We start from the raw sequence: 26,701 nt of genomic DNA, 5'->3' as shown, positions 1-26,701 counted from the left end.
CGTAAATTGCTTTCTTCCATCTCACCCTTTGGGGGAAGAAGGAAAATAAAAAGCCTGAAGGAAGCTACTCTGTGCTGCCTTTAGGAGGTCATTTTACCAAACCACCACGCAAGGTTGGCCTTCAGAAAACTGCTTTTCTCCTCCCAAACCCTACATTAACCTTAGATACATTTGCTGACCAAGCATGTGTTTCTGCAGGTATTCCAGTACCTCGCAGCTCCACCACCCTTTCTCTTCCCAGCCCAAAGCCTCCATCACCTTTGGCACTTGCTGCTTCCACCCCAACCCTGCAAGCCACGTCCAGGAGAAGCGTCCCATAAGGAACCTGCAGCACGTGGGACTTTGGGGCATCTTTTGGCATCACATCACAACTATTTCCCTTGTGTTCTGTGTTCACACAGGTAACACCTGTGTTTCCCTGGGGGTGGTTTTCCCACCCGCCCAGCACAGGTGAAGCCCGAATGCAGAGAGCCCTGGGTGGGTCAGGCTTCGGCTTGTCCCTTGGCTTCTGGGGGGCTGCAGCTGCACTGCCCCCCTCACCGCAGAGATCTGCTCGTGGCCCTCAAGGGCCAGGGCCCAGCTGTACTGGCTTTCCACTATGTAACACCGTACTATTTTGACAATTCCACTGTATTTCTGAACAACCGTCCCTCAAATATAAACTACCTTTGCATTAAGCAAAAAGATTTCTTTATAAAACTTGCGCACTTGAGACATGAAGTAAAGTATTAAAAAGTACTAAGAACTTCTTATACGGATGTTTCCCTGCCGCGTATTGCTGTAGAAGGACTCAAAAATATTTTCCCTCTAGAAAAAAAACAGCTGCACCTTTGTCCCCATCTAGAGGAAGAAATTCTGCTTTTTGTTCTTTCTTGTATCTTTGTTAATACCATTGGAACAGAAGAGAAGCCCCAAACTACGATGTGTCGCCTTATTCCTCCATTTCCCACACTATCCTTTCCCTGTAGCGAAGATGTCCTCTTTACATACTCTTTGAAACCATCATAAGGCAAATCATGGGGATAAGGAAACCTTTGCTATCACAGCTGTTTGTTATCCCTAAGTATTCAGCATCTTACCTGAAATTCATCTGGAAGCATGGAAGAGTGTGGTCAGTTCCAGCTGTAATTTGTACAATCTCAGAGAGGGAGATGACTTACTGGTCTCATCAGTTGCATTACTACCCTATGAAAGCATCTTAACTCTCTTAGCGTTTCTATTAAATAGACACACTGAGAAAAGCAAAGCACAAGCCTCTGTTTAATAAGACAGTGCCATTCCCCAGCCCATCAGCCCGGTTTCATGCATTAGACACAATAATGACCTTGCGGGAGTATTTCAAGTGAAGAAAAAGAAATCCGTATTTTAAATCTTGTAATAATTTTTTCTTAATGGCCGTGTATTCTCCATGGGTCTATCTTGAATCCAGTGTATTTTTAATTAGTGGTTTTCATTATGGAAAATACATAACAGTTTTAAATACATGACAGCAAAGCGTTGAACAACGTCAAATTGGGAGAGGCTGTAAGAGTACAAAATCTGAACGAAACCAGCATTCAGAATCGATTTGAAAAATTAAAAAAAGTTTGAGAAAGAGGAAGATGCAGCTCAGTACCTCAAGTTCAGTATCTATGCTTAAATACCGAATCAGAACAGTCAAATCTAAAGGCAGTTGCAATTATTTGCACAATATACTTATCTACAGAGTGACTCCAGAATAAAATCCAGTTCAAAATGCAGAATTTCAGGCAAAAACAACCTGCCATGTCTACATAACAACGGGTTCTAAACTAGCTATAACTAATCAAGGCAAGTCACGGAGTCACAACAGCACCCTTACTAGTCAGTCTTTGCTCAGCAGACATATGGGCTGCTAGGACTTAGTAGGAAAATTAACAGTAGTATTAATAATGGGGCACAAAGGGAAAAGAGTTGCTATTTACCCTCCCAACATGAGGCCCAAGGACCATTCAGCTGCAGATGCAGAAAAGCAGAGGCAATGAAATAAACCACCACACACGAACTGTGGAACTCAGTTGTGCAGGACACTGTGGGAGCTCAAAGTGGCCTCAAAAAGGAATTGGGAATTCAAAAAGGAATTGGGCTAATCCCAATTAAGACAGGACTACTGAAGCTCCTTGAGGAGGATTCCAAGAAAAAGACTATTTTCCTCTCGCTATGCTCTCCTGTAAGCACCTGGACTAGCTACAGGTAGAGACAATTCGTACCTCAGATTAAGGTAACCCAGTACAGCAGTTCTCAAGTGAAATACAGAAACAGAGCTGCACTACAACTCTTTATACTGGACCTTTTGAACAACAGACCAAGCGAAAACTTGCAAGGCACACCCTCAGCACATAGTCATCCTGCTGTGGAGACAGGGGAAGCATGACCACAGCTCTTTAAAGGACTAAGTTTCTTAAGACACAAGCCCAAGCGCTCTGTGACCACGGGACTGTTGTTTTGACCCTCACTGAGCAAGAGATACCCTGCCATTCCTGCAGACCCCACTTGCTGCAGCCCAGCCCCTTACAGAGCAGCCCCTGCCCACACCAGTAGCACCTGGGAAGGAGCTGCTGACAGAGCAACCACATGCAAACTACCAATTAAGTTACAGATTCTATATATTCCTAGTGACTTAATAAGTTTTCAAAAGCCACAGAGGAACACAATTCCGAAGTCCTTAAAAACAACACACAAACACACTTCAGTGGGGTTTTGTTGTTTGGTCATGGTTTTTTTTTTTTTAACTCTGTATGATTATTATTCATAGTGCTGTCAAACAGCAAAGCACTATATCCAAGCACAAGCCTCCCCTTTCCAACAGCACACGGATAGCTCATGCGGAGCCCCGGGAGCTCCAGAAAGGCAGGGCGCATGTGGGGTGCTGGCACCACCGGGCCAGAGCCCAGCACTGGCGTGCCCCGACAGCCCAACTTACCATCCCTGCAGTGGCCTGCCAGCTCCTCACCTGGTTTTCAATGGGCTCTCCCCACAGCTGGCTCAGCGAAATGAGGGTCCTTAGTGAGAGGCCTCTTGCCAGCGAGGGAAAACAGTTTAAACACCCTTTATGCCCCCTTTGGGTGCGCATTGCACACAAGCTGACCTGCGCACAGGTGAGCTGCAGCTGCAGGGAGCCCAGCTCAGCTCCCTCCCCTACTGCTTGGGGTGCCAGCAGCACCATGCAGAGGCCCTTGGAGACACTGAGACCAACTCGGCCCCTTCTTGCTCTGCAGCTTTCTACAGAAGCTGCCTCGCATCCCACAGCAACTAGAGCAGGAACGCTGTATGCTAACGAGAACTACCCTCAGCCCTTACAGTGGGGTATCGCTACCTTCTTACCCCAACCTTTAAAACTCCTCTAGGCTTTTACTACCAGCCACAGGCAGAGAAGAGGCTACAGAAACCTCCAACACTCGGCAGGGCAGTGGGCTATGCTGACCTCTACGTTAACACCCTGCTACAGAGCTGCAGCCACAACGTGGCCAGCACGGGGGCAGCAGAGAACTCCCCCAAACTGCTGTAGGTCTATTCCAGCTACTCCCTCATCTAAGATACTACTGATCTCCCTTATCTCCTCAGTTGCCCTCTCCCTTTGTTTATCGCACCTCAGAACGCATTAGGATATCCATACCTTGCCAGTGGATAGCCTCAGGCTTGTTGAGATGCTGTATGTAGCTCCCAGAGTACTCAAGCACTGCTGCTAGCAGGTGCACCCACATAGCCTCTGTGCAGAATTAAGGCACAAATAACTAAATTAGTTCCACCTGTAAGATTTTTCAAAGACACAGCAAATGAACTTCCTACTGAAATGGTGGTGTCAGCTACAGCCTGCCAGCTCTGTTCCTTCTCATGGAAAAAACATGTATTTGCTCAAAAAAGGGAAGGAAACTGAAGTTTTGCGCTCTCCTCAAACTGAAGTTTTCACATAACAAATCTTTTGTTTCCTTACTGAAATTCCTCACGTAATCAGGCACGTGGGGGGAAGCAGTGAATACCTGTAGATATTCACAGTCCCCAAGGGACTGCCCAGTATAGGACGCAGGTGCTCTGGGAATGACCCCTTGACAAGACTAGCCTGGAGCCTCGGTGAGAAAAATCCCCGCTAGCACCACACACACTAACTGTGCTGAACATAATAGCTCTGTGCTTCCTATGTGGAACAAGATCCATAAACTTTTTTTTCCTTTCTAACAATCTGAGACTGATGCCCATGCCTTTGGCTGGAGCAAAAAAAATAATAATGCTGACTGCTACCCTAGCCCTCACAGCTCTTTGGTCACACTCTCAGCAACACAGTATTTTGTTGCTTTGTAAAAGGCCGATACAGCATGTTCAAACCCAAAGGATATGCAGGAAGTCAGACTATTCAGTCTGCTGGTAACAAGAGGCCAGCAGATCTGCCCGTGTGTTACTGTTACACAGTTCTCCTACACCTATGGTATTGCCACGGTTGGTTTTAGATGCCTTTTTTTTTTTGCCCCTAGTTATCTTGTGCTCAGAAGATAAAAGACATCTTTTTCATTCAAGTCATTTCTGCAGGTCTGAAGGCACAGTTTTGCACTTAGAAGGTTTTAGTATACCCCGCTTGCATAAAGTGAGTCAGTGTAACAGGTAGCACAGTGTTAAATAATGCCTATAGGCATGAACAGGCTCCTTTCCTCAAGGTACAAAGTTGAGGACTCAGTCAAATGGTCAGGGAACTCAAGCACATAGAAATTATGGCTGGTGGTGTTATTTGATTAAGCGTGCATGTATTCCAGAAAAACAGTCAAGGGGATTCCTTGGGGCTCTTAAGCTGCAGTACTGAATCTGGCTATGGCAGGTGACAGAGGATGCTCTAAGCCTCCTGAGATCTAGGTAAGGTTTTTAAAGTTACTGCTCCAAACCTGATCAACACAAACCTGAACAGCACCTAGAAAGACAAAACCAGTAGCTTGATGAAAGGAATACCATGGCTTGATGCTCTACACTAAGAACAACCTTCTTAGGAGTAACTCCCATAAAGTGCCAAAGGAGGCAAGTCATTGTGCTTAAGCAGGGCTCATTGCTGTAATAGTTGTACACTGGCACAGGACAACAGCGTTCTTTCATTTTTCCCTGGAGAATGAGACAAACTTCTGCTATACATGTAGTTGAAGCAGCCTGCGTAGTTCTGTCGCGTAAATTCAATCATCAGCCCAGTACTAATGTGACAGACACAATAAATCCAGCACGACTGCACTGCTGTTGCAAGTCCTCCTTTAGTAACCATGATGGAGAGTGATACAAGTTTGCCATGCCCCTAGCATTGTCCAGTGGTAATTCTAAATCTTTATCAAAATGCTAATCTAATTATAGAAAAAAAACTTTCTTTAAAGATTCTTAATTACTGTAAAACGCTCCCACTGCAGCCCAGACTACTACTATCCCCCAGTTACTTGCACGATCATTTTAAAAAAGTGGCACCCAAGCTTTCCTGATTAACACAGATTTGACACGGAGGAAGGCCCTAGGCTTTCTTCATTAACACCATGGTTATTTTAGCTAAGCATTGAATGGAAAGGATCTTTTCATTCCCTTTCTCACATGACATACAGCATCAAATATTGTATGCAAAATTATACTTGATCTAAGAAAGAGAAAGCACTTCCTACTGCCCACCTTCTTCAAGCCAGAGGAAACACCTAAGTACACAATTCCTGTAGAGAACCTTCCCGGGGCTGTTACAACCGTTAAGAGAACTAATGGCAAAATAATTATTGCAGAAAGCATTAGACTTGATAGCATTACAGAAGTAATATAATGACTACTAATTGTTCTAGTACTACATGAAAGTCTTTTACCTTCTTACATAGATAACATCTGTTTTGCAACAGGGCACTGTCTCACTGCACAAACTGAGCTAACACTTGTAAGGTAACAGCATTTAGCAAATATGATCATACTCTGTAGGATTCAGCTCCACTTCTGAGGTGTGGTGGATAAAACCAAGGCCAAAATCACAAAATGAAGTCTCAGGTGAACACTGCCCTGAGGAAGGTGACTCTAGCCCTACTCTGCCAGTTGGTTCTTAACATGATATTTAACCCACCACTCAACAGCCCCTGCCCTCCCAGTGCTTACTAACGTCCACTAATGTTCCAAGAGAGTAAGAAATAGGTCTTGCCGATGCTGGAGAAACTTTTACAGCAATATGAAGTAATTACCACAGCAGTTTTAGTCAACAATAACTGCATTTCAAAGACAAAGGACATCTAAGTTCTCTAGCACATTCTAAACCGGGCACCAAAAATTAGCAAGTGTTCAGTAACTAGGGGTCGGATTCTGTCTCAGACCCCCTCACCTACAGAATAAGGCTATTACTCATCTTTCAGAATAATTTTGACATTGATGAAAAATCTAATACAGCAAAAATCAGAGGAAGTCCCACTGGGAAATTAATACATATATTAGTGCTGGGTTTAGATGACGGGCTCTAAATTAGACTTGGACCTGTACAACCGAACATAAAATCCCCCTGCTATTCAGTGAAGAGCAAGCTTGTACACTGAATGGAGCAAGAGTCCCATAGGGAAAAAAGCACTTGATCATGTAATGATACACAAGGGGAGAAAGGAAGAAGCCACTTCCTAATTTTTGATTATTTGCCTTTGCAATCTTGGTGTTTCATAATTTAAAACTGTTTTAATATTACCTGATAAAATGACGTTGTAATGCTTCTGCTTTTTTCTTCTTTTTTTCCTCCTCTTCTCCTTTTCTTTCTTCCATGTATACTAGAATTAGGCCACTTTAGTATTTGTTGGTTTCTTGTTTTTTACAAAAGGGAGAATTTCCCAGCCAGGTAACAAATGTTGGAAAAGAGAGAATACGGGCTGCATACAAAGTACTAGAGGTTACACCGCATGAGAAAGCTGTAGAAACACAGCGTTAAGGAAAAAACAAAAAAATTGTAACTGTACTGACTGCTTTGTATCATATCCACATCTACTACCAGCACAGAAGCTGCATGTTATACAATTTATTACAATGAATTAATTTCCCTGCTTTTGAAGTGAGATCTTGGTATCCTAGCTATACTCTTGATTTAATGCATACAAAAGTTGCCCTCCAATTGAAGAAATATGCGTGATGCAAGCATCCATACACATCGACCAACAAAGGTTTTCATTCAAGTCTTTTATTATAGCTTGAATTTTTTTCACTGCATTTAAAAATCTAAAAAAAATAAATATTTGTTTCACAGCTGCAAGTCACATATGCATTAACACCACAAAATCTGGAATTTAACCAGAGAAGGAAAGTCAGATCCAGAAGTGTCCAGCTAAGCACAATCGTCTCAGGGCAATTATACTAAAAATAAAATCTTAAGAAAAGGGAAAGGGGTGTTAAAGAGTTATTTCAAATGCATTTATCTGGAAAAAAGTGAAAATTCTATTAGAAACCATAAACTACGCTTTCAGCATTTAAAAATAAATGTTTAACCTCTTGACAGCAACAATTGTCCGGTGCATCTTTTTCTTTTAAGCTGTATTCCTGACACATGGCTGCAGAGGTTTCAAATGATAAATTAACCTCTTCTGTAACTGCGTCCACTTAAAGAATCAGTCCTTAAAAATAAAACAGTGTAGTAAGTCAGCTTGTCCAGCCACATATTAAAAATGCCACTGTATGCAGTTTTGTATCGGCACTAAGTGACTGCTTCAGGGATTGTACATTGTGAAGAAGAATGTCTCTTAAACAATCACTTTCATTATTAAGGTTCTTAAAACAAACCAGAAAAATATATCTTCAGAAATAAGAGTAGTCACTTTTTTGTTAAAAGCCATAAAATAAGCTCATATTCAATTACAAGCAATAGAAACCATACGGCTATTGGAACATAATTATTTTATCACAAAAATTTATTATTTACAAAATGAAAGGTTACCAAGTTAATTTATCAGGGAAAAAGGTAAATGTTCTTACTAAGTGATTTGAAACTTAGGCAAGTCTCTCATGCACTCTCACACCAAATTGTTTGCGTAAGGTGAAATGTTAATTCATGTTAGCGAAACTTGACTCCCATTCACAATACTCTCCGTTTTATTGTAAGATGGCAAAATCCACATGGTTCTGTACAAGAAGGTATGTATTAAGACAGTTCCTCATTTTTGTAAATGTTTTTTGGCTCCCATGAATATCTGTACCACTGAACATTTTTGCAAATAATCAATTATCAACTCCATCATTTAATCCACTGAATTTACCACTACAAGAGACACAAAAAGTTAGTTTAATGATCCCACATTACACAGGACTCTCATTTCTGAAGTTATACTAAACTGAAACCTTCATAGTGATCTATAGCCTGGATCAACTTAGATTTTAGGGTTTCTTTATCTGTGTATTTTGGAAGATCAAGAAGATTAAAGCAAGTGTGAGCTACCGGAAGATAACCTTCTCCACCTCCTGTTGGTTGGATGACTAGTTTAAGACACTTCATTCCAAGAATTGGAATACGATCGCTGCCTGTCAGAAACACTGCCAAGAAAAAACAGACAAAGTTTGAAAGTAGCTTAAGATTAACATTGTATGTATGTCATATATGCAGTTCTAATCGTTATTTGCGTTTTTTAATTGTTCCAGCAGTGGTTAGCTTTTCACACTGATGCTGTTCTGATAAGTCTGAAAAACAGGGAATGACGACTTAACCCGATCTCCAGCTTACACATATGAACTTTTAACAAGTGATTATATAAAGGAAAACATTTCATTTTTGCATATGAAACCGAAGTGTCCTACACACAAGAAAAAGTTCTTAATGCATCAGAATTTGTTATTTAAAATCCACTAGCTATACCTTTACTGAGCATTTGCAAGCATCTTAAATATACACAGTAGTTTGTTCAATAAAAAATTTAGATAAATTGGAAACTAATCTACAATCTATCCTCAACAAAAGCTCATTCACAGGAAGCTTCCATCACTTTTTTCTCCTGTACATTTCCACTCGTGTACCTTGAGGTATTTACAATCAGTTATAAACCCAAAATTCCATCTATGTGCAATGAAAAAACTCGGGGATGTGAACATCACATCAACACACCTAAAAAATTCCTAATCATCAGGTAAATGACACTAGCAGTTTAGGTTGTTGGGGCTTTAGGGTTTTCTTCCTCCACCTCCCGGTTTTATTTTTTTAATGTTGCTCTGGTCTACTGTGACCTTATAACTGCCCATCACCCAGAATTATTCAGGACAACGCCAGGAAAATCAGAGATAAGCTCCTAATAAGTTTCTTCTACTATGACTTTTTGTCTTTGAAATAAAGTTAATCACATAAGTCTAGACAGATATTTACATCTGCCCTCTTATAGCAAGAGCCTGAAATCACCATGATCCTGTTCAGTTCACAACTTCTGCAAAGTAGTTTCAAATACTTACGCAAAAACTGTTTTTTCTTCTCCAAAGACAACTCATGAAAAACCTCCCAGAATATTTTAATTGTAGGATGGTCTGCCCAGTATTCTCCTTTGTATTCTGTATTCTGAAATGAGCAGGAAATGAGGTTATTGTTCATATGTAGAACTTGTAGGGTAATCTGACATTAAAGTAGAATGGATGTGGTTTGTGTAAAGGGATACTGCAAGTGACATATTACTGTTTTCCTTGGCCAGTTTTCTTCAGTTGTTCAGTCTGTCTTCAACTATGAGGACAGACGCATGTACTCCAAAGCACGTTCAATCCCAATGAAGCAGTGACAAAAATCTCACAGTCAGTTTTGGCAATCAAGAATATTTACTTTTATTAACTGTGTGCACTTATGTTCACTTCCCCCTTTCTAACAGTACATTGTATAGAGTTGCTTTTTGGTTCTGTGGATTTTACTTCCTCTCCGTATTTCCTTCAGAAATTAGATGGAAAACTTTAAGCAGGAAGGTAAATAATATTTCAGTATCCTCATTCACCAATATTTTTAAAAAAAGTTCCTCCCTCATGCAGTCAACCCAATCAAGGTTGGAAGTCACATTAATGAAAACAGAGCTCTAAAGGATACTTCAAGATTTTCTTTTGCATCTTGAAATTAAAAATATATCAAATAGCTGTCTATGGTTCTTACCTTCTCCAATTCTTTCCAATCATAATTAGTGTTCCCAATCACCATTGCCTGCAATTCGCTGGGCTGGAAGAGCTGAAGAACTTTACCTCCACATACTTTGTGGAAACCTGCATGGAATGCACTGAATAAGGAAGCCACAGATTTATTGAAGATGTAATCCACGTATGCATCTACAAAATCTTGCCTGTATAAAGAAAAATAGTAATTATGTTGGGGGGAGGGTAGCATGTTCCCCTCTAGCAATAAACCAGTAGCCATTTCTGTATAGAACACAGTGTTGAAAGTTAAAAGCAAAAAGGATGCAGATGTATTAAATTCTCTGCTTCACGTTACCACCACATTGAAGATAACCTCAGTGAATATGGGACATGAACATATTTCCCCTCCATGCCTCTCAAGACAGAGTCCCTAATATGTAACAGAGAACACGTAACATCTACTGTTACTTATTTCAAGGCATTATAAACATTTCTTTTATCTGTATGCATTGCAGTGAGCTGGACTGAAAAGCAACAAACTTAAAGGCTTGAGTTACATGCAGTGTCCTGAAATCAACTAGTCGAACTCGCTGTTGTATTTTTCAATTTAAAAGACTGCCATATCTGCACTGAAAATGCAAATGAACTTCAGACATCTGAGTCCCCTACAGTAGAAAGGTGAGTGCAAAGAAGCTAGGATACTGAAAAATAGACTGCCTGTTATCTGTGCTTTGGTACAAGTTCTCAACTCTTGTTAGAAACATCATCTGTAGCATTTAGGGGGAGAACTAAAATTCCTTGATGTTACACAGCATTTATGATCATGTAGGGGTTTTTCTAATTATCATTTTAAAAAAAAATCAATCCCAGTTAACACTTTGTTTCTATACTGGTAGAGTGGCTTCAGTCGTAGATTAGTTACCCTACCAACGTACATTCTTCAGGGAAAACTATAGTATTGGAACATCACCACCAATAATTTAAAGCATCACCTAAACACATTTTGATGGTACATTTATTAAAGTTGTTGAAATGAAAATACTGGAGATGAGCAAAGTGGTGAATCATGCTCCTTTCTTCCAGCACTCAGTGAGATCCGTTTTTATGCACACTATGTAATTAGCGGAGAGGCAGGTAACTTGTGTAATACTAACAGTGGAAAGAAAGGTTGCTCCAGAGAAAATTCATAGTAATAAACTGATTAGCATTATTATACTATATGTTAATATTTTTTAAATTGAAGTAAAGCATCACGGAATATTTTGATCTTGAGAAACAGGAGTTCTTGACTGCTGCAAGTCAGCGGGTGATGGCAGTGCAGCATATGTTCTATGGGCACCTTGAAACTTTTCTCATAATTCAACTCCAATTTTACTGTCACTTTGTGACAGAATACCAAAACGCCAAAAATATCACGTTTACAGTACCGCAAATCCTCAGCTATGAGCCAAGGATTAAAATGAAGCACGACAGATATAGGTGGTGATTGCAGTTCTTAATGGTAGGATAAGTCAGGGGGATAAAAATTGTTCCATTGTGGGAGGTACTGTCACCGCACATGGCTACACATGCCAGTTCATGATACCCTCAGAATCTTCTGTCACTCCTGCCTCTACAACAGACATTAGTAGTTACAGAAGTGGTTGCCCAAAACATATGCCCTTTAGGAACATGCCTAGAGGAACATTTTCTCCCTCGTTCCTACCACGCACAGCCTAGGTGCATTCTGTTCTCACAGAGTATGTTCTTCCCATTTGATTCTCCCTTTACTCTGGGGGAAGTGAAAGCACAGAGATTTCACAAAGATTAAACAACAGAGAGGAATACATGAGATGAATGGACAGAGAGAGACAGGAAAATGGTAGTATTCTGCAAAAGGGACAAAAGCACCACCAGGTATATTCTGCGTATCCTCCAGGAGCAAAAACATAACAAAGGTTGGGAGAGGCTGCTTTTAGAAATAGAAGCAACAGAATCCTTGACCAAGGAAAAAAACCCACCCCTCACACATTCTTCTGACAATGATACTAGGTAACATTAGGTTATTTTATCCGCTCTAGAAAGGGAAGACTTCTCCAAAATAGTATTTCATACATGAGGTTGAAGTTCTCATCATTATTCACTAAGTTCCAATTATATACAACTTACTGCAGAACCACAAACATTTTTATCTTAGAAATGAAGACCACACAGTCAAAATGGGCCCTACAGAGCTTCAAAATACTTTTAAGTTCAAAATGAAAAAGAAGTACTACACATTCTGATAAAATTTGATAGCCTCTCCACAACTGACAAATCCTTAAATACAGCAGCTATTTTAACAATACACATGAGAACAGCTTGGAAAAACAACCGAAGTAGTTTTGCCTCCAACATTAGCGTAACAGCTTGGCAAAGGATATTTATAGCAGCCTAGTTACGTTCCCGAGGCAGATAAACACTGAACTACCCTGTAACCCATAAAACTCACCGATTTTGTTTGACTACAGGAATGTCAGCACCATTAGGAACAAGCTCTTTAATTTCTGTTGTACCAAAATTTTCCACAGTGATCTATTTAAAACAAACAAACAAAAAAGTATAAGTCTTATTTACTGTGTCGAGTACTTCTTCCCACCACTTAGCTAACAGCAACATGAACAGCAGACACAGATGCTAGAATTCATGGGAATCAGCAGCTGACACTTTTGCTCAAACACTCCATCAGATGCAGTTATAATTGATAGTATTTCTTACTAAGCTTATGCCATATAAACACTTACAGTATATACATTTATATAAACAATATATAAAACTTACAGTGAAATTAAGACAAAATGCTTCTTCTATGTCGTCCTCTGGATAGTCCAGTAACTGTTGCATTCCCCTGCAAAATAAGTTACAAAGTACTTGTACCAGTGGAAAGATGAACTTATTTTCCCGAAGTATTCTTTATGCTTTGATAATTCCAGTTCTTAAAAATCTTTCTACTTTTATTTCATTTATTAGCGCATAAACTTGCACCTCGTGCAGCATTGGGAAATCTCAAACAACCATTTTGCTAGTATTTGTAGTGTTATTTCCTTTTGATTATCTCCAGGTGTCAAGAGAGAAGATTCATATCCTAGTCTTCATCTAAGGGATTCCCAAACCAGAGGCAGTAAGTACTTAACTATTGATATGCTCTTGCATTCACAACACTGAAAGCAATCAAACATCCACTTCCACTCATTTGAACCTCCTATGTGTTAGTGCTATTCAAATCCCTAATCAAGGGGGAGATGTTTAGCACGTACTTGTTCCTGAAATAAGCAAAAACACCTCCTTGATGGACTAAATAAGCTGTTCAGAACTCAAACTATGTTCACATGTAGGCTTATAACATTAATGGCTAAAACTCAAAAGGTTTTGAATTTAAAATATTATTTTCCCCTAAAATTCTTGTAGGATAATAGAAGAGAAGACACAGGTACTAAAACCAAGCATTTAGAAGCAGGTGTTTAACGTTAGCATGTGTCCTTTCTCAAATTACATGATGGTTCCAAGTTACTCTGAGCTGTTTATCCTGTTAGTGTGGAAATAACACATTTTCTTTGTGTTCTTAAAGGAAAACATTGAATTAAAAATTAATTCCTTCTAACACTCATTTTTCTTTCTCGCTTACCTGCCAACATCTGGCATCAACTCTTTTAAGTCATCCAGGGATGGTTTCTTATTCAATAGCTTTTTGTACAAAGCCAAAGGGAAATGCAGGTCTACAATAGTAAAATTATATATTGCTAGCCCACAGACAACACCAATCAAATGAAACAAGTCACTGTCTTCAAAGGTCTAAGAACAGAAAACAGACAAGTTTAAAATAAAGAAGTTAATCATGCAAAGTCCAGAAAAAAGCGTACGGTGCAGTATAATCTGAGTTTCATTTATATTTTCTTTAAATATGTATATATGCATAAGTACTGAGGAAAATAGGATAAAATTTTAACCAGCTGAGAGAAGGACTGAAGTCCAAGGAAAGAGAACTCTTTCTACTTTAACAAAAAAAAGAAGCTGAGATCCAACATATTTCATGTTACGAGTGACACACACTGCTGAAAGTACCTGAGTAAGGTTCTGTTTTTGTCAGTGACTTACTATTGCACTACTGAGCGCTTAAATATATGTCAATTTAAAAAAAAAAAATTTCTGGGGAAGGGGAGGGAGGACCTCACTATTGACTCCTTTGAAGTTAATAGCCAAGGCTTAAAACACAGCTGTGGAAGTGTTAACATTCAGGTATTTGTGATACAGCTACCCTACTCAGTGCTTTTCTCTGAAAGAGGACTAAAAAGCCAGTGATCAAAACTTGTCTTGAAAGTACAACCAGACGACTACCTATGAAACAGCCCACGCATGTTACTGAACATAGAAAGACCTGTTCAACGTGCCAATTCAAGAATTTTTCTCTGCCACCTTGATTTACTGATTCTGCTCTTGGAGTTAGTTTACTCTGGCCAGCACTTCTTCCTACTAAACTTGTCTGGGCTGGGGACAAATGGTAAGGAATGAATGAGGAATGGGGGAAAACCAGAAAGTTTTGATTTAACAATAACAAAAATAAACATTTTGAGAATACTTATTTTGGCTTCTCTTGAAATAGAACTACTGCGCACTACTATGTTCATACATCATTAATATAAATACTGCCAGTTAAAAGAAAATTAATGACTATGGATTGGACCCTACCTTATCAGAGAACCAGATCAGCCTGGACTCTTCATAATACCTGAACATTCCGTATTTGGGATCTAGCAACTCCCTCATGATGAGCAAAAAAAATTCTTTGCGAACACCTCCAGCATCAACAGCTTCTTCCCCTACAAAAATAACCTGGAACACACAATTCACTTAGTACTGAATTAAGAATGGATTGTGAAACAAGATTTGCCAACTACTTGCATGTCAGTAAGACAATTTGAGCAATATGTACTGATAATACCTTGAGCGGCTTCTTGTAGTCCACGTTCTTTGTTTTTCTAAGGACTTCCACAGCATCTCCTACAATATTGTCTCTCCGTACCATTAATATCAGGCATGGGTTGACAGATTCAAATACTGGGAGGAAGAGAGAAGACAAATTCTGCCTGTGAGCCTGATCAACAGCCATCTGGAAAAAAAACAAAGTGAAAGTGTCAGTAGGTAACATAAGATTCCTGTCAACATCAGTCTTGTCTTAAGAAGTACAGAAGATGTGAACATGAATGGGAATAGCTATTACAAGAGCTACTGAATTTGCCCAGATTTCCTTCATATTCCTTTTATCTCAAGAAGTATTCAATCTCAGGAAATCCTTTTTCTTTACCCATTAGCCTCATCAATGCTAATGTTCAGGGAAGTCATACAAGACAGTTTTTGACATTCTAGTCAAAATACTTTGGATAACAAATGGAAGCAAAAAATACTGTATTTCATCTAACGAAGAATAAGCTGTTTAACACAAATCTGGCATGAAAATAACCATTAAAAACTAATTCACAGAATGAAAAGCAATTTGCTCATCTATTTATTATTATTTTTGTATAACAATTGTTCAAAAACAAAACACTTGCAAATGTTCTGAACATAGCATAGAAGTCTTGAAAGTTTGTGTGTTTTAATACAATTTAATATTGTTAATAGAAACATTCAATGTGAACACTTCCCTGAATTCAAATGTTGGTATTGACTGTGTATATACATTTTAAAGTCATAGGAATCTATGCTTATTATGACTACAAAAGCAAGCTAGTATTTTTCTACATGAGGCCATTACTTGAGCATGACTTCTGTTTAATTTCGACTCAGAACAATATCTCTTATTATAAACATGTGCTGGTGCTCTTACTGCTGTTATTTTGCTGTAGTATCCCTTCATTCTTCCTTTCCTTTTTTAAGAATATGATTTATTATACCCTTACAGCAACTGAACAGGTATGGATTATATTTATATAAAAATTCCAAATATTGAACAGAAGTATAGCTCCCCACATCACACCAGGCTCAGTTCTACCTACAGAATCATGAAAACACATAAGATCCTCTCGATTGCTCTAGGGTTGTCTAGTATCTATCTCTAGACAAGAGATACAGGTCAAAATATAGAATTGTTTGTGTCAAGTAACTAATTTCTAGGAAAGTCTCTAGTTAAAACATAAGTGAACAAATTAGAAGCCACATATAGTTGCATTTGGAAGAGAGCCAAAATATTCTGCAAACTGCAACATCAGGAAACCAATTCCCACTGTCCCAAGGAGATGCTAGATTTTCAAGATAAGCTTCTTTTCTACTGCCTTACAGACACGGATCAGGTTTCGGAGTTTAGCAGCATTTTGAAGGCAGCATGACAGATGAAATGAGACATTAGATGTGCGCTAGGTATTCACGTGGTGCCAAGATGTTGCCTCTCTGATACTACACATCTTAAGAAAAGCACTAGCTCCTAAGTCCCATCAAGATAAGAAACTAAAAGTAACTGTACCTGACTGTTGCCTCTAACAAGACACACTGACTTCCAGCTCCAGGCTCTAGACATACATCATTTAAAGTCTGCTCATATGGGAGGTGGGGTGGTTGTTGGTTGTTTTTTTACACCTGTACTGCGGGCTAACACCATTATGGTTGTTAACACCTCCAAAAAACCATCTCATTAATGGAAAGAGACAAAGTTCCTTAGAAATTAATGCAATTATTAAACAATCTCATCTCAATGAGATCCCAAGCCCACAAAACCACTAGCTCTTCTCACATATATACCCTGAGATTAAAACTAGATCTCGGATTCTTATGGAGAAGAGATTACAGAGATTTAAAAAAAAAAAACAACACCAACAACAAAGAAACAAAAAACCACCTGAAAAACCCCACCAACAGCAATTTTTCAACAGCCCCAACTACAAAAAAAAAACCACACAAATAAATATGAAGAACTCATAACATTAAAAGCTGAGACTCTTACCTGCATCTGTATGACTGCATCTGTTTGTAGGAGAGTTGTCTTTGCCTGGGCGTCAAATACAAATGGGTATGTGCAAATTGTAACAGGAATATCTGTTAACTAGGATGAAAAGAACCATGTCATTATCTCTGCTCATTTGAAAACTACAATCATGGTTAAAGAAGCCATTGCAATAGTACTCATTTAATACATCCATTTTACTGAAAGCAAAGAAGCCTTTACTCATTGACAATACAAGGCCAAATCATCTTAGGAAAATTAAGTAGATTTTCGATTGTTTAGTACTTCAGAAAAACAAAACAAAACCACAACAAAACCACAACACACACAAACACCACTCTCACTTAGTACATTTTAATTTCAGAACTTTTATTACAGCTAGTAGATATCAAAGTAGTTCTTGTTTTCAAATGCTGCTCTGAATTTGCAATACAAAGCAGCACATATTTTTGTCCCACAAAAACCTTTTCAGGTTACAGCCATGCTAACTTAAAGCTTTACTCCCAATAGAACACATCAGACAATCCTTAACATTCATATTTCTGATTTCCTTGCAGTCTGCAAAAGAAATCAGACTGCAACCAATCTTACCTCAGTTAATCCATGGTTGACATCCTATGACAGCATTTGCACAAAGGCAGCAATAATTAAGATGAAAAAGCAGCATTAGTGTCTGCATTAATTAGTCACCTCTGATGTAGAATTAAAAATAGTTAGCTACAGCTTCCCCCCCAAGAGAATGTTTACTGAGAAATAAGTATCAGCCATAAACATTCTAATTGATCTACCAAATACAACCATGCCTTTCAACACCCTATATAATGGTCCTTTTTTGAAGACTGATAAAGTATCACATCTTCTCAGATGCAAAAAATTAAACATTTTTAATGTTTAATTCCATACAGTAATAAATGGCATTTGCTTTCACCTATGTATTTTCATTCTCAAATGACTGTAGCATGTCAAATTAAATGCAAAACATTTTTAATGAGTAATAATTTAAAAATACGAGAGAACCCCACCACTTTATCATGAAGTCTCTAGAATCTTTTGGGTCTAAGATATGATACGAGAAAAGCAATTGGCTCTTGAAATTTGAGACAGACCAATACATATGGCTGGGACCATGCGGACACTTCCACAACAAGCTAGATCAACTGTTCTAAGAAACTAAATCATCCATCTTGTGCCATGTTACCCTCCTTATCCTGCGCTGAAAGCCAAGTTCATTTCCACAAGCAGGAGGAAAAGAGAAAAAGAATAAAAGGTAATGACAAACTAATAAATTTGACTATATATGAGACTCAGAAGCAAGATATGTAGACCTCCATGGCTCACAGAAAGCGATGGCCAGAATACTTTGCTTTCTATCTCTAATTCCTAAAGGAAACATCAGGCTTGAGCACCCCGTTTGTCACAGATTTATGCTATTTTATACTCCTACTGTATCTGCCATTATTTATTACTAATTCAAACGGATTTTCTCCTTTAAGTCGTATCTCAATAACACCTCTCCAAATCAACAGTTCGTTATTCAGTACTTTCAGTTTTTCCCCACTCATTTTTGTTATTGAAAAAAATATGTTTTTTCCTCTGAGTTTCTCAAATACTCTGAATCCTTCCAAGATTCTCTTCTCTCTACATTTTCCCCTCCATGTTTTAATTAAGGAACGGAAAAAACCAGTTTTGCCTCAAGTTACGACAATAAAAATTACAGTAGCAAAAGGAATTTTGATTAATTATTACTGGTTCAATAGGCAAGTAGAGCTTCCTATCATTCCAAAAGCAAGAGCACAGGTAACTAGTGGACCTGAAGGCAGGAAAAGGCCCTCAAAACCATTAATGAAAGAGATCTCTGACTAAGGCCACGGAATTTCTTTCAGTCCTATAATAAATGTAACTTCTCCCAGACTAACTTCTGCTGAACTTGAAACTGCATAAACGCATGACAAAATAATGATTATTAAAGGGAAATTCAGTATCTAGTATTTTCTCAGTAACATCAAGCTACTGCTCAACCTTCCGATTTAATTAACAAATGGAACTTAGACTTCCATTACAAAGCAATTTTCCATCTTTCATTTTACCATATTCAGTATTTTCTTCTCTGATCATCACACACCCAATTTGGGTTTGTTTACATCCATTTAAAGCACAGTTGCAAAGGACATCATCATTTAAATTCCACCACCTCTGTACCCTTCACTGGCATACCCTTCTCTGCTCCAAATATCCAGCCTGTCTCTAATTCCAAGGCCCTGCAATACTTATCCCTAGCTTCTACACCTCCTTTAGTATACCAACGCCAGCCTACATCACACACCGGTTATATTTTCAGACAAGCTCGGCTGAAACTGAACTCTGTCATGACTGCCAACACTGACTCATTATTTCTTTACTCCCCCCAGTCTCCCTGCTGTTATTTTACATTGCAATTTTAATTCTTTGGTAGACAGCACCACTTGCTTTGTATTCATAAAATACAGCAGAAGTAGGTCTTCCATGCTCAGGGCCTTCCAGGTACTGCTGCATAAAATTAAATTTAGGTGGCTAGAGAAAACATATTAACTTAATCTATAGTCTTTCAAAGCATAAGTCAAAGAACTGCGTTGCAAAACCCCATCCAACTCACTAATTCTCTGCACAGTCATTAATTTACTCCCACTTACCACTCTTCTGTTTACAGATCCAGGATTTAATTACCTCAGTACTTGTTGCTATACTCAAAGTAGAAAACTATGTTAGTTATCTGTCCCCTGTTACTCCCTGTTATGTTTTGAGACTTAGATTCCATCAATGAGAAAGCTGAAACTGTCTTGGAAAACTTATATAGCAATTCAGTTTATTCTGGACGCTCTCCTATCATGCATTAGCACTTCCTAACTTTTTTGACACGGCAAGCCTCAAGTGACAGCATTCTAAATCACTATTTAACTGATGGATTGATATGTTGAACGGTATCAGTCCTAAGGATGATACGCTACAAGAAGCACCCCTATTTAACAATTCTTCCTTAGCTAGCACCTGACATAACAGGAGCCTGTTCAGCAATGATCTGTTCCGTAAAGATATTTTTATGGAAACCAAGTGCCCATGTTTAGAGAATCTACAGGCTTCTAAAGGGACCAAACATGGAGGGGGGAACAAAACACACACACAAAAAAAAAACCCACTAAAAACCCAACACAACTTACCATTCCAAACACCTGCTGCTGGACCCAGTTGACATAGTCATTTCTGATATCTATCAAATCTTGTATCTCATGAATGTAAAATCTGTCATACTGTATAACTTGTCCTTTTTCATTTACCTAAAGAAGTGCAATATTTTTTTTTATTATTAGCACTTTGTATAACAGTTTGCAAAAGGACATTTTTCATGTTTTTCAAGCATTTCATAAGTTAGCCAGACACCCAGCTACTAAAGAAATTCCAGAAAAGCAACAGTGCCTACAAGAATGCAAAATACAATGTTGAAGACATGGATACATGGATTATTCAGAATCCCACCGAAGATGCAAGAAAAATAAGATTAACTGAGCATACCGCATCACACAATACAGTGCTGCAACTCTGAAACATATGATCTCACAGGAACAGTGATGAATATACATATTCATGTACACAATGGAACAAGCACTTGTCCCTGTATTTGCACAAGTTTAATAACTATGATTCAAGAACTCTAATTACAGTATGGACGCTATCTCTATTACCCATGACCAGAGGAACAGTTTCTGTACAGAAACTTAAGCTTTGAAAAAGAAAGATGTGGAAAAGTAACTTTGTATAAAGGCTTGTCTCTATAGTATAATTTTAATCCAGAAGCATCCACACTTCCCTTACACACACTTTTCCCAAGGACTGTTAAGCACCATTAACTGCCGAAACAGCAAGATCCCCAGTTCTGTCTTTATAACCAAATAATCCAAGCTTACTTTTCTCAAATATCTCCCCTGCCACCACCCCTCAAACCACCAGATACTATATCTATGAAATACCCTGGATATGTCGCCCCGTTTCTTCCTCTTACTTTAGTCCTTACCAGCTAATTATTAAGACTATACCAATATAAATAGCTGAGCAGCAAGGTAGGTACAAATTGAACTACTTCTACAATGTAGCTACAGAATAAAGTTGGGTTTAAAAAGAAATAGGAACTCAGGAGAGCCACAATGCAATTCTACAATTACCCATGAGGCTTCAAGATTTTAAGATCACCTTTCACCTTCAGCTGTTCAGATTTACAGCTACTGCAAGTCTGAGCAATGACAGAAATTGTAGGGGCAGCAAAATAATCATTTATTATATACCAATAGCTTGCCACACGGGAACCTGTAACAGACTGAATGCACTTCTAACACAAGACAGTTACTGAACAGTCTTACTCTCAGTCTTAATTTGATGGTCTCCATTAAGAATAAAGAAAAGCTAAGCAAACCACAGCCTACAAATTCCAACTTCCAAAGCAGAAATCTCTTCCATTCTTTCTGATAGTATGGGGAAGAGGGCTGTTACATGCAGCATCCAAAAGGTCCAATTCAGACACCTGTGCCCATTTTGCTGGATTGTACAAATACGGTACTTGACCAGCACCTTAAGGAGTGCCTAAAATGCTCTTTTAGCATATAAACACAAAATGCCACAGGACCAGAATAAACTACAGAGGAAAAAGAATAGGGGGTGGCAAAGGAAACCTCAGCAGCCGTTAGATAATACACTGTGATGTACACAGTCCAGTTACTCCAAGTTATTTAGGCTATTTTTGTTCAAAAGGTCATAAATCCATTAGTTTTCATTAATTAAGTTTTAGTACTAACAAATAGAATAAACAAATCAGAAAATGTTTGTCCTGGTAAAACTGTGCAGATCTTTCTTGTTCAAAATACAGCTTGCTCTTATCTTCCATTTGTGATCTTATTTGCTATCATTTCAAGCTTAAGAGGCAATTCTCTCCAACATACCCTCACAGATGCAATTGACTGGGTCAGTCTGTGTTCCCAAGAAAACAGGTAATTCCATCACAGTGTCAAATTGGAATCCAGAATTCCAATGGTTCATAGGCCCAGATGGAACAACTACAGATATCTCTGTAGATGCAAGCCTAAGTATTTAAAACTCTTTAGTAACTTAACTTCTTTTAACAACTACACAGTACACAGATGCTGACAAAAATCAAACAGAAAAGTAATTGGTTAAAACTGACATAAACATACTCTATGCAATATTTCCAGAACTCTGAAAGCCGTGTGTAGAAAATTGGTAAGTATTCTTCTTTCAGAAGCCGGAATGCCAATCTTGCACAACTTCAAGAGGTAGACTACGACATCCTTGTAGAGTTCCACTATCTTGAGGAACAATGGAGGTTCAAGCACAGACCACCAGTTTTCTGTCAACAAATGAACACACAAACTCGGTACTTGCCACTATAACATTATGTTATGCTATCCTTTTAACTAATAAACATGTTCTGCTAGAAAGCATACTTGTCAGTTATCAAAGACTCCCTCCCCACCCCAAAAAAGTTTAACACAGCAGGAGTGGTGCAGACTTTTAAACAACTACTCTTTATATAAATAATGAAATCTCTATTCAAATACTCTATTGTTACACACCAACCCTTTAAATTGTCTGTTCATCCAGAGTACACAACAGTATCACAAAGTAACTTTTGACATAAAAACAGATGGCTCAAACCCTGAAACCTTGACTTAAGCAAACAGTCCTGACAGTAATGGGAAGTGAACCAACACAAAAAAAAAAGCATGTACAGTTCAAATAAATTATCAGTTTGTTTTTCTTTACAGCAGACAAGCTCTTTACTCTCACCATAAAAACTACTGAAAACAGAAGAGATTGTCTACAAGGCAAAAAAAATAATGGAGGAAGATGAAAGCACCCTCTCAAAAAAATACCAATTAAAAAGGAAATATTCTGAAACCTCAACTCTTAAAGCTGAATTTCAGGTGACAACAGTCACAATAAGAAGCTAAATGGAAGTAGAGGTAAAAAAATAGAGCTATTCTCAGCTGCATATTTGAAGACCACATCTTAGGATCAGTGAGAAAACAGGGACTTCTCATAAGAAACAAAACAGGTGCTACAGTCAAGGCAAAGACAATTTAATATCTGCTCTGCAATTCTTCTGTAAATTGCTTAGAGCTTGTTAGCTGCCTGACCACATAATGTTCACTTTAAAGTTCAAAGACACATATCAAATGCACTGAACTACAGTTTCATTCTTCCCAAATGGAATCAGTCCAAAAATTACAATACCAGTTGAATTCATATGGATGGCCAGTTAACTCCTCCAGAAGCAACAGAAGGTCTTTTTTCCTATGTATCATGCAACATTAACCCTTAACTTTCCGAGTGGGTAACTGTAAATACACAGCAAGTTTTGCTGAGACCATGTCTTCACTGATGGAATTTCTACACATTTCCATCTGGAGATCATTAGTTTTAACAGTAAAGAACTCAGCCTCTTACCAAGAACTTTCAGAGGAGCTTTTTCTAGATTCAGAATAGCTGTTCCAAAAGGAATAGCTAATGTCGTGAAATTGTTTGCATCACTCATCAGTGGGCATTCCGGTAGAGTGAGATACAGCCTCAAAGCTTCAACATCTGGTAAGGAGCTGGTCAATTTGGGAATAAGGTTCTTTTCCAAACTAGCTGCCACCTATAGCACATCATAAAATTCAGTTTATTTTAATGCAATTGTGAATTCAAAAAAAATGCCCATCTAAAAAAAATAATCTAGAAAACAATCACCAGGAGTTTAAATTAGACTATCATATATTTAGGAAAAAAGACAGTATATTAAATATTAAAATAAAGACACCTACATAATGCTGATGTGTTACCTAATTGGCACAATACAGTTTTATGTATTTGCAGTTGATATATTATTGAGTAAAGAAAGTTATTTAAAAGGTCAAAACAAGCATAACAATATTATTTCTGGACAGGTGTGATGTAGAAAGATAATCCAAAGCATAAGGAAAATATGCAGGACAAACCTGTTGTGATATATGAACATGGTCAGGCTGTATAAGTTTGTGAAATAGTAGTCTAGCAGCGTTCATATCAACCCCTGAGAATCTAGTGCTGGTTTTGTAATGATCATCATTGCTGCAGCAAGAAAAAAAATACAGAGAAAAAGACTGAATCCTGTGTTCTCAGCAACTCAAGAGTTTTTTCCACCTTCCACTTTTAGCCCTACTTAATAAGGAATTAAAATGTCAGCAATCACAGTATCAGATCTCCATTTCTTATATGGCCTTTGAAGCAGCTAAAAAAAAAAATCTTCTCTAACAGCAAGACAATTGTGTAAAAAACGCTAGGATCTAAATCAGCCTGTGCAATATATTTCCCTTAAATTATACACAAACTGTGGCTGAGAAGTAATGAGTTTTGCTGGCTTACATGGTGGCAGCCAGGCAGCACACACTTCCAAAGCCCAGCAGAAGACATGCTGCATTTGCACCAGCTGACAAACCGTATGGCAGTAAAAGAACTAGAAGTTTAAACTCCAGGTATGAGAGTAACATTGAGATAAAGAAATACTAGGAAGGTGTTACAGTTTAAACAAGAGACACTAAGGAAGTAGCCACCATTAATTCTGTTCACAGGATTACTTGTTTAACAGCCCGACTGCTTACCTCAAAGCCAAAAAGCTCCCATTCAGGCACCCAGCTGAGGAGAACGTTCCATCAATTTCACTGAAATTGTTCATATGAAAAAAAGTTACATTTGTTTGGTTTTCTTTCTACAAATTAGCATCTGCAATAAAACCCTCTATATTTAATCCCTAATAAATTATATTGTACATACGATGGATCTCTGGCTTTAACACAACTAAATAACACAAGAAGAAACCTCCGTTCAGGACACAATGCTTAAGACAGCTTTTTAATAAAGCAGGTTTTGCAATTTGTTTTCAATTTCTTTGCATCCTCCTTCATTGACGTAGAAGCAATAGTCTGAGTTGTTCTCATATTTCTCTACATGTACTGTTATTTTTCAATATGCAACTAGATATTTAATCTCGTATAGTCATCTAAACCGTGACAAAGATGACACAGACTAAAGGATCTAAACTGCTTGACAAACATGACAGTGGAAGCACAGCAAAAGCTCTATACACAACAAAATCAGTCATTAAAAATAGCTTTGCTACGTATTCCATTAATGCCCAATTAATAAGTACAATTATGAAAGACAACTTCTTACTTAGCCATCTCTACAGGAAGTCTTCCAGATGGGAAAGTCAGCAATCTTTGAATAAACGTTTCATTCACAGTCCAGATCTGCTTCAAGAAGTCAGGATACCTAAAATCATCTGGTGGCACCATGTTCTAAATTTTAAAAGAAAGTGTAAAGGTTCAGGCACACAAAACTGATTTCCAGAAAAATCAGTCCTGTGGTTGAGCTCTTTATCTCCTCATTGACTGACAATTTGCCTACCCAGACTATTACTATGAAATAACCCCAAGGCTACAATTACTATATTCTAGCAGTTCTGCATTCACTATGAAAGCAGAGCATACACCAAAAGCTCCTACATTAGTGCGTTAATTTATACCACAGCTTACTTCATGGTAAGCTCCCTAAACATACAAGTACTGTTCTAGAAAATGAATACTAAACAAGCTTTACACAAGAGTAGCAGCACCTCTTCTCCCTAGTCACTACGAGTCATACAGAAAAAAACGCCATTCAATTTTTTGGACAGCTGCTCTCCCACCCCACTTCTATCAGACTCCTCTGAGAATGAATCATGTTTCTCTGAACATTACTGCATCACCTGATGAGCTGCATTTTTATGTGTTGCTCATACCAATGAATTCCAGTAAGGTTTCTAATAGTAAAGAAGAACAGAACCAAGACCACCATTTTGAGTAGGAGCACCGGTTCAAAAAGAGAGCAAATAGCACCAAAACTAAGGTTAAACTAGTAAAAGGAAACGCGTATCTCCTGCGGGTGCAGTCTGATAACATAGCTGGCTCAGTATAATGATGACTAGCTGTTGCCAAGAATCAGTACTTCTGATTGCATCCTACAGGATCAGTATGAGAAAACCTCTTGCTGTTTCCCTTGTATTCAGCACAAGTGTCATTTAAACCCACAATGAAACAACTCAGGGAACTGACCTGCCCAAAAAATAACTTGAGGAAATACTTTGGCTGAGACCCCTTAATTCGCAAGGACACGCAGGTCCCAGGAGTAGAGTACTCACGTAACTTTGAAAGAATCCAATACAACTTGCCAAATTAAGGACTACTAAAAGGGACACTTTTGCAGCAAAGTTCATCTATTGCTAATAATTTCTGTACAGAGCAAGCCACAATAACTGCATTCATACAGTCTCCAGTTCACCTCAATTAGTCAGTCAGAATCTGCTTCAGTGATTAGAAAATTGCACGCAAGACAGTTTTTAAAGGAAGGAGTTTTAACAAAGAACTTCTGAGCCTATATTCACAGTAACTCTTCCAGTCTGCACCTGCTAAACTAGCTTCTCTCAAATACACCAATAGTTACCACAAATCAATCAGAATTAAGAGGAAAAAAAATGAAACAAAAACACAGAATCAACAGTTCTCCTAGGGTATAACCAGAACAGGCTGTGGGAGCAGAGGGTTGCTGCATTGCTACAAGCCTGACCCGTACTCAGTTTTTCTTGACAACAAA

The 26,701-nt window shown here is 38.4% G+C and overlaps 1 protein-coding gene across 3 annotated transcripts in view; it reads right to left on the bottom strand.

Annotated features, from left to right (window-relative positions):
• Positions 1 to 7,143: 7,143 nt before the first annotated feature.
• HERC4 (HECT and RLD domain containing E3 ubiquitin protein ligase 4) overlaps positions 7,144 to 26,701 on the bottom strand; it is a 35,816-nt gene continuing 16,258 nt past the window's right edge. For 2 of the 3 annotated variants that reach the window (XM_075109837.1, XM_075109838.1), the window contains exons 11-26: positions 25,244 to 25,368; positions 24,673 to 24,732; positions 24,031 to 24,142; positions 23,501 to 23,690; positions 22,228 to 22,400; positions 20,206 to 20,322; positions 17,603 to 17,626; positions 17,012 to 17,110; positions 15,017 to 15,184; positions 14,764 to 14,907; positions 13,703 to 13,869; positions 12,859 to 12,925; positions 12,530 to 12,612; positions 10,082 to 10,265; positions 9,406 to 9,508; positions 7,144 to 8,502 (exon numbers count right to left, since the gene is read on the bottom strand). In XM_075109837.1, the coding sequence (XP_074965938.1) occupies positions 8,294 to 8,502; positions 9,406 to 9,508; positions 10,082 to 10,265; positions 12,530 to 12,612; positions 12,859 to 12,925; positions 13,703 to 13,869; positions 14,764 to 14,907; positions 15,017 to 15,184; positions 17,012 to 17,110; positions 17,603 to 17,626; positions 20,206 to 20,322; positions 22,228 to 22,400; positions 23,501 to 23,690; positions 24,031 to 24,142; positions 24,673 to 24,732; positions 25,244 to 25,368 (2,025 nt within the window). In that variant the 3' untranslated portion in view covers positions 7,144 to 8,293. The remainder of the gene's footprint in view (positions 8,503 to 9,405; positions 9,509 to 10,081; positions 10,266 to 12,529; positions 12,613 to 12,858; positions 12,926 to 13,702; positions 13,870 to 14,763; positions 14,908 to 15,016; positions 15,185 to 17,011; positions 17,111 to 17,602; positions 17,627 to 20,205; positions 20,323 to 22,227; positions 22,401 to 23,500; positions 23,691 to 24,030; positions 24,143 to 24,672; positions 24,733 to 25,243; positions 25,369 to 26,701) is intronic. The other variant, XM_075109839.1, reaches the window with a different exon arrangement.

Source organism: Phalacrocorax aristotelis, chromosome 14 (assembly GCF_949628215.1).
Source record: "Phalacrocorax aristotelis chromosome 14, bGulAri2.1, whole genome shotgun sequence".
Lineage (NCBI taxonomy): Eukaryota > Metazoa > Chordata > Aves > Suliformes > Phalacrocoracidae > Phalacrocorax > Phalacrocorax aristotelis.
The sequence above is the reverse complement of the archived record's forward strand: the minus strand, read 5'-3'. Positions and strand labels throughout refer to the sequence as shown.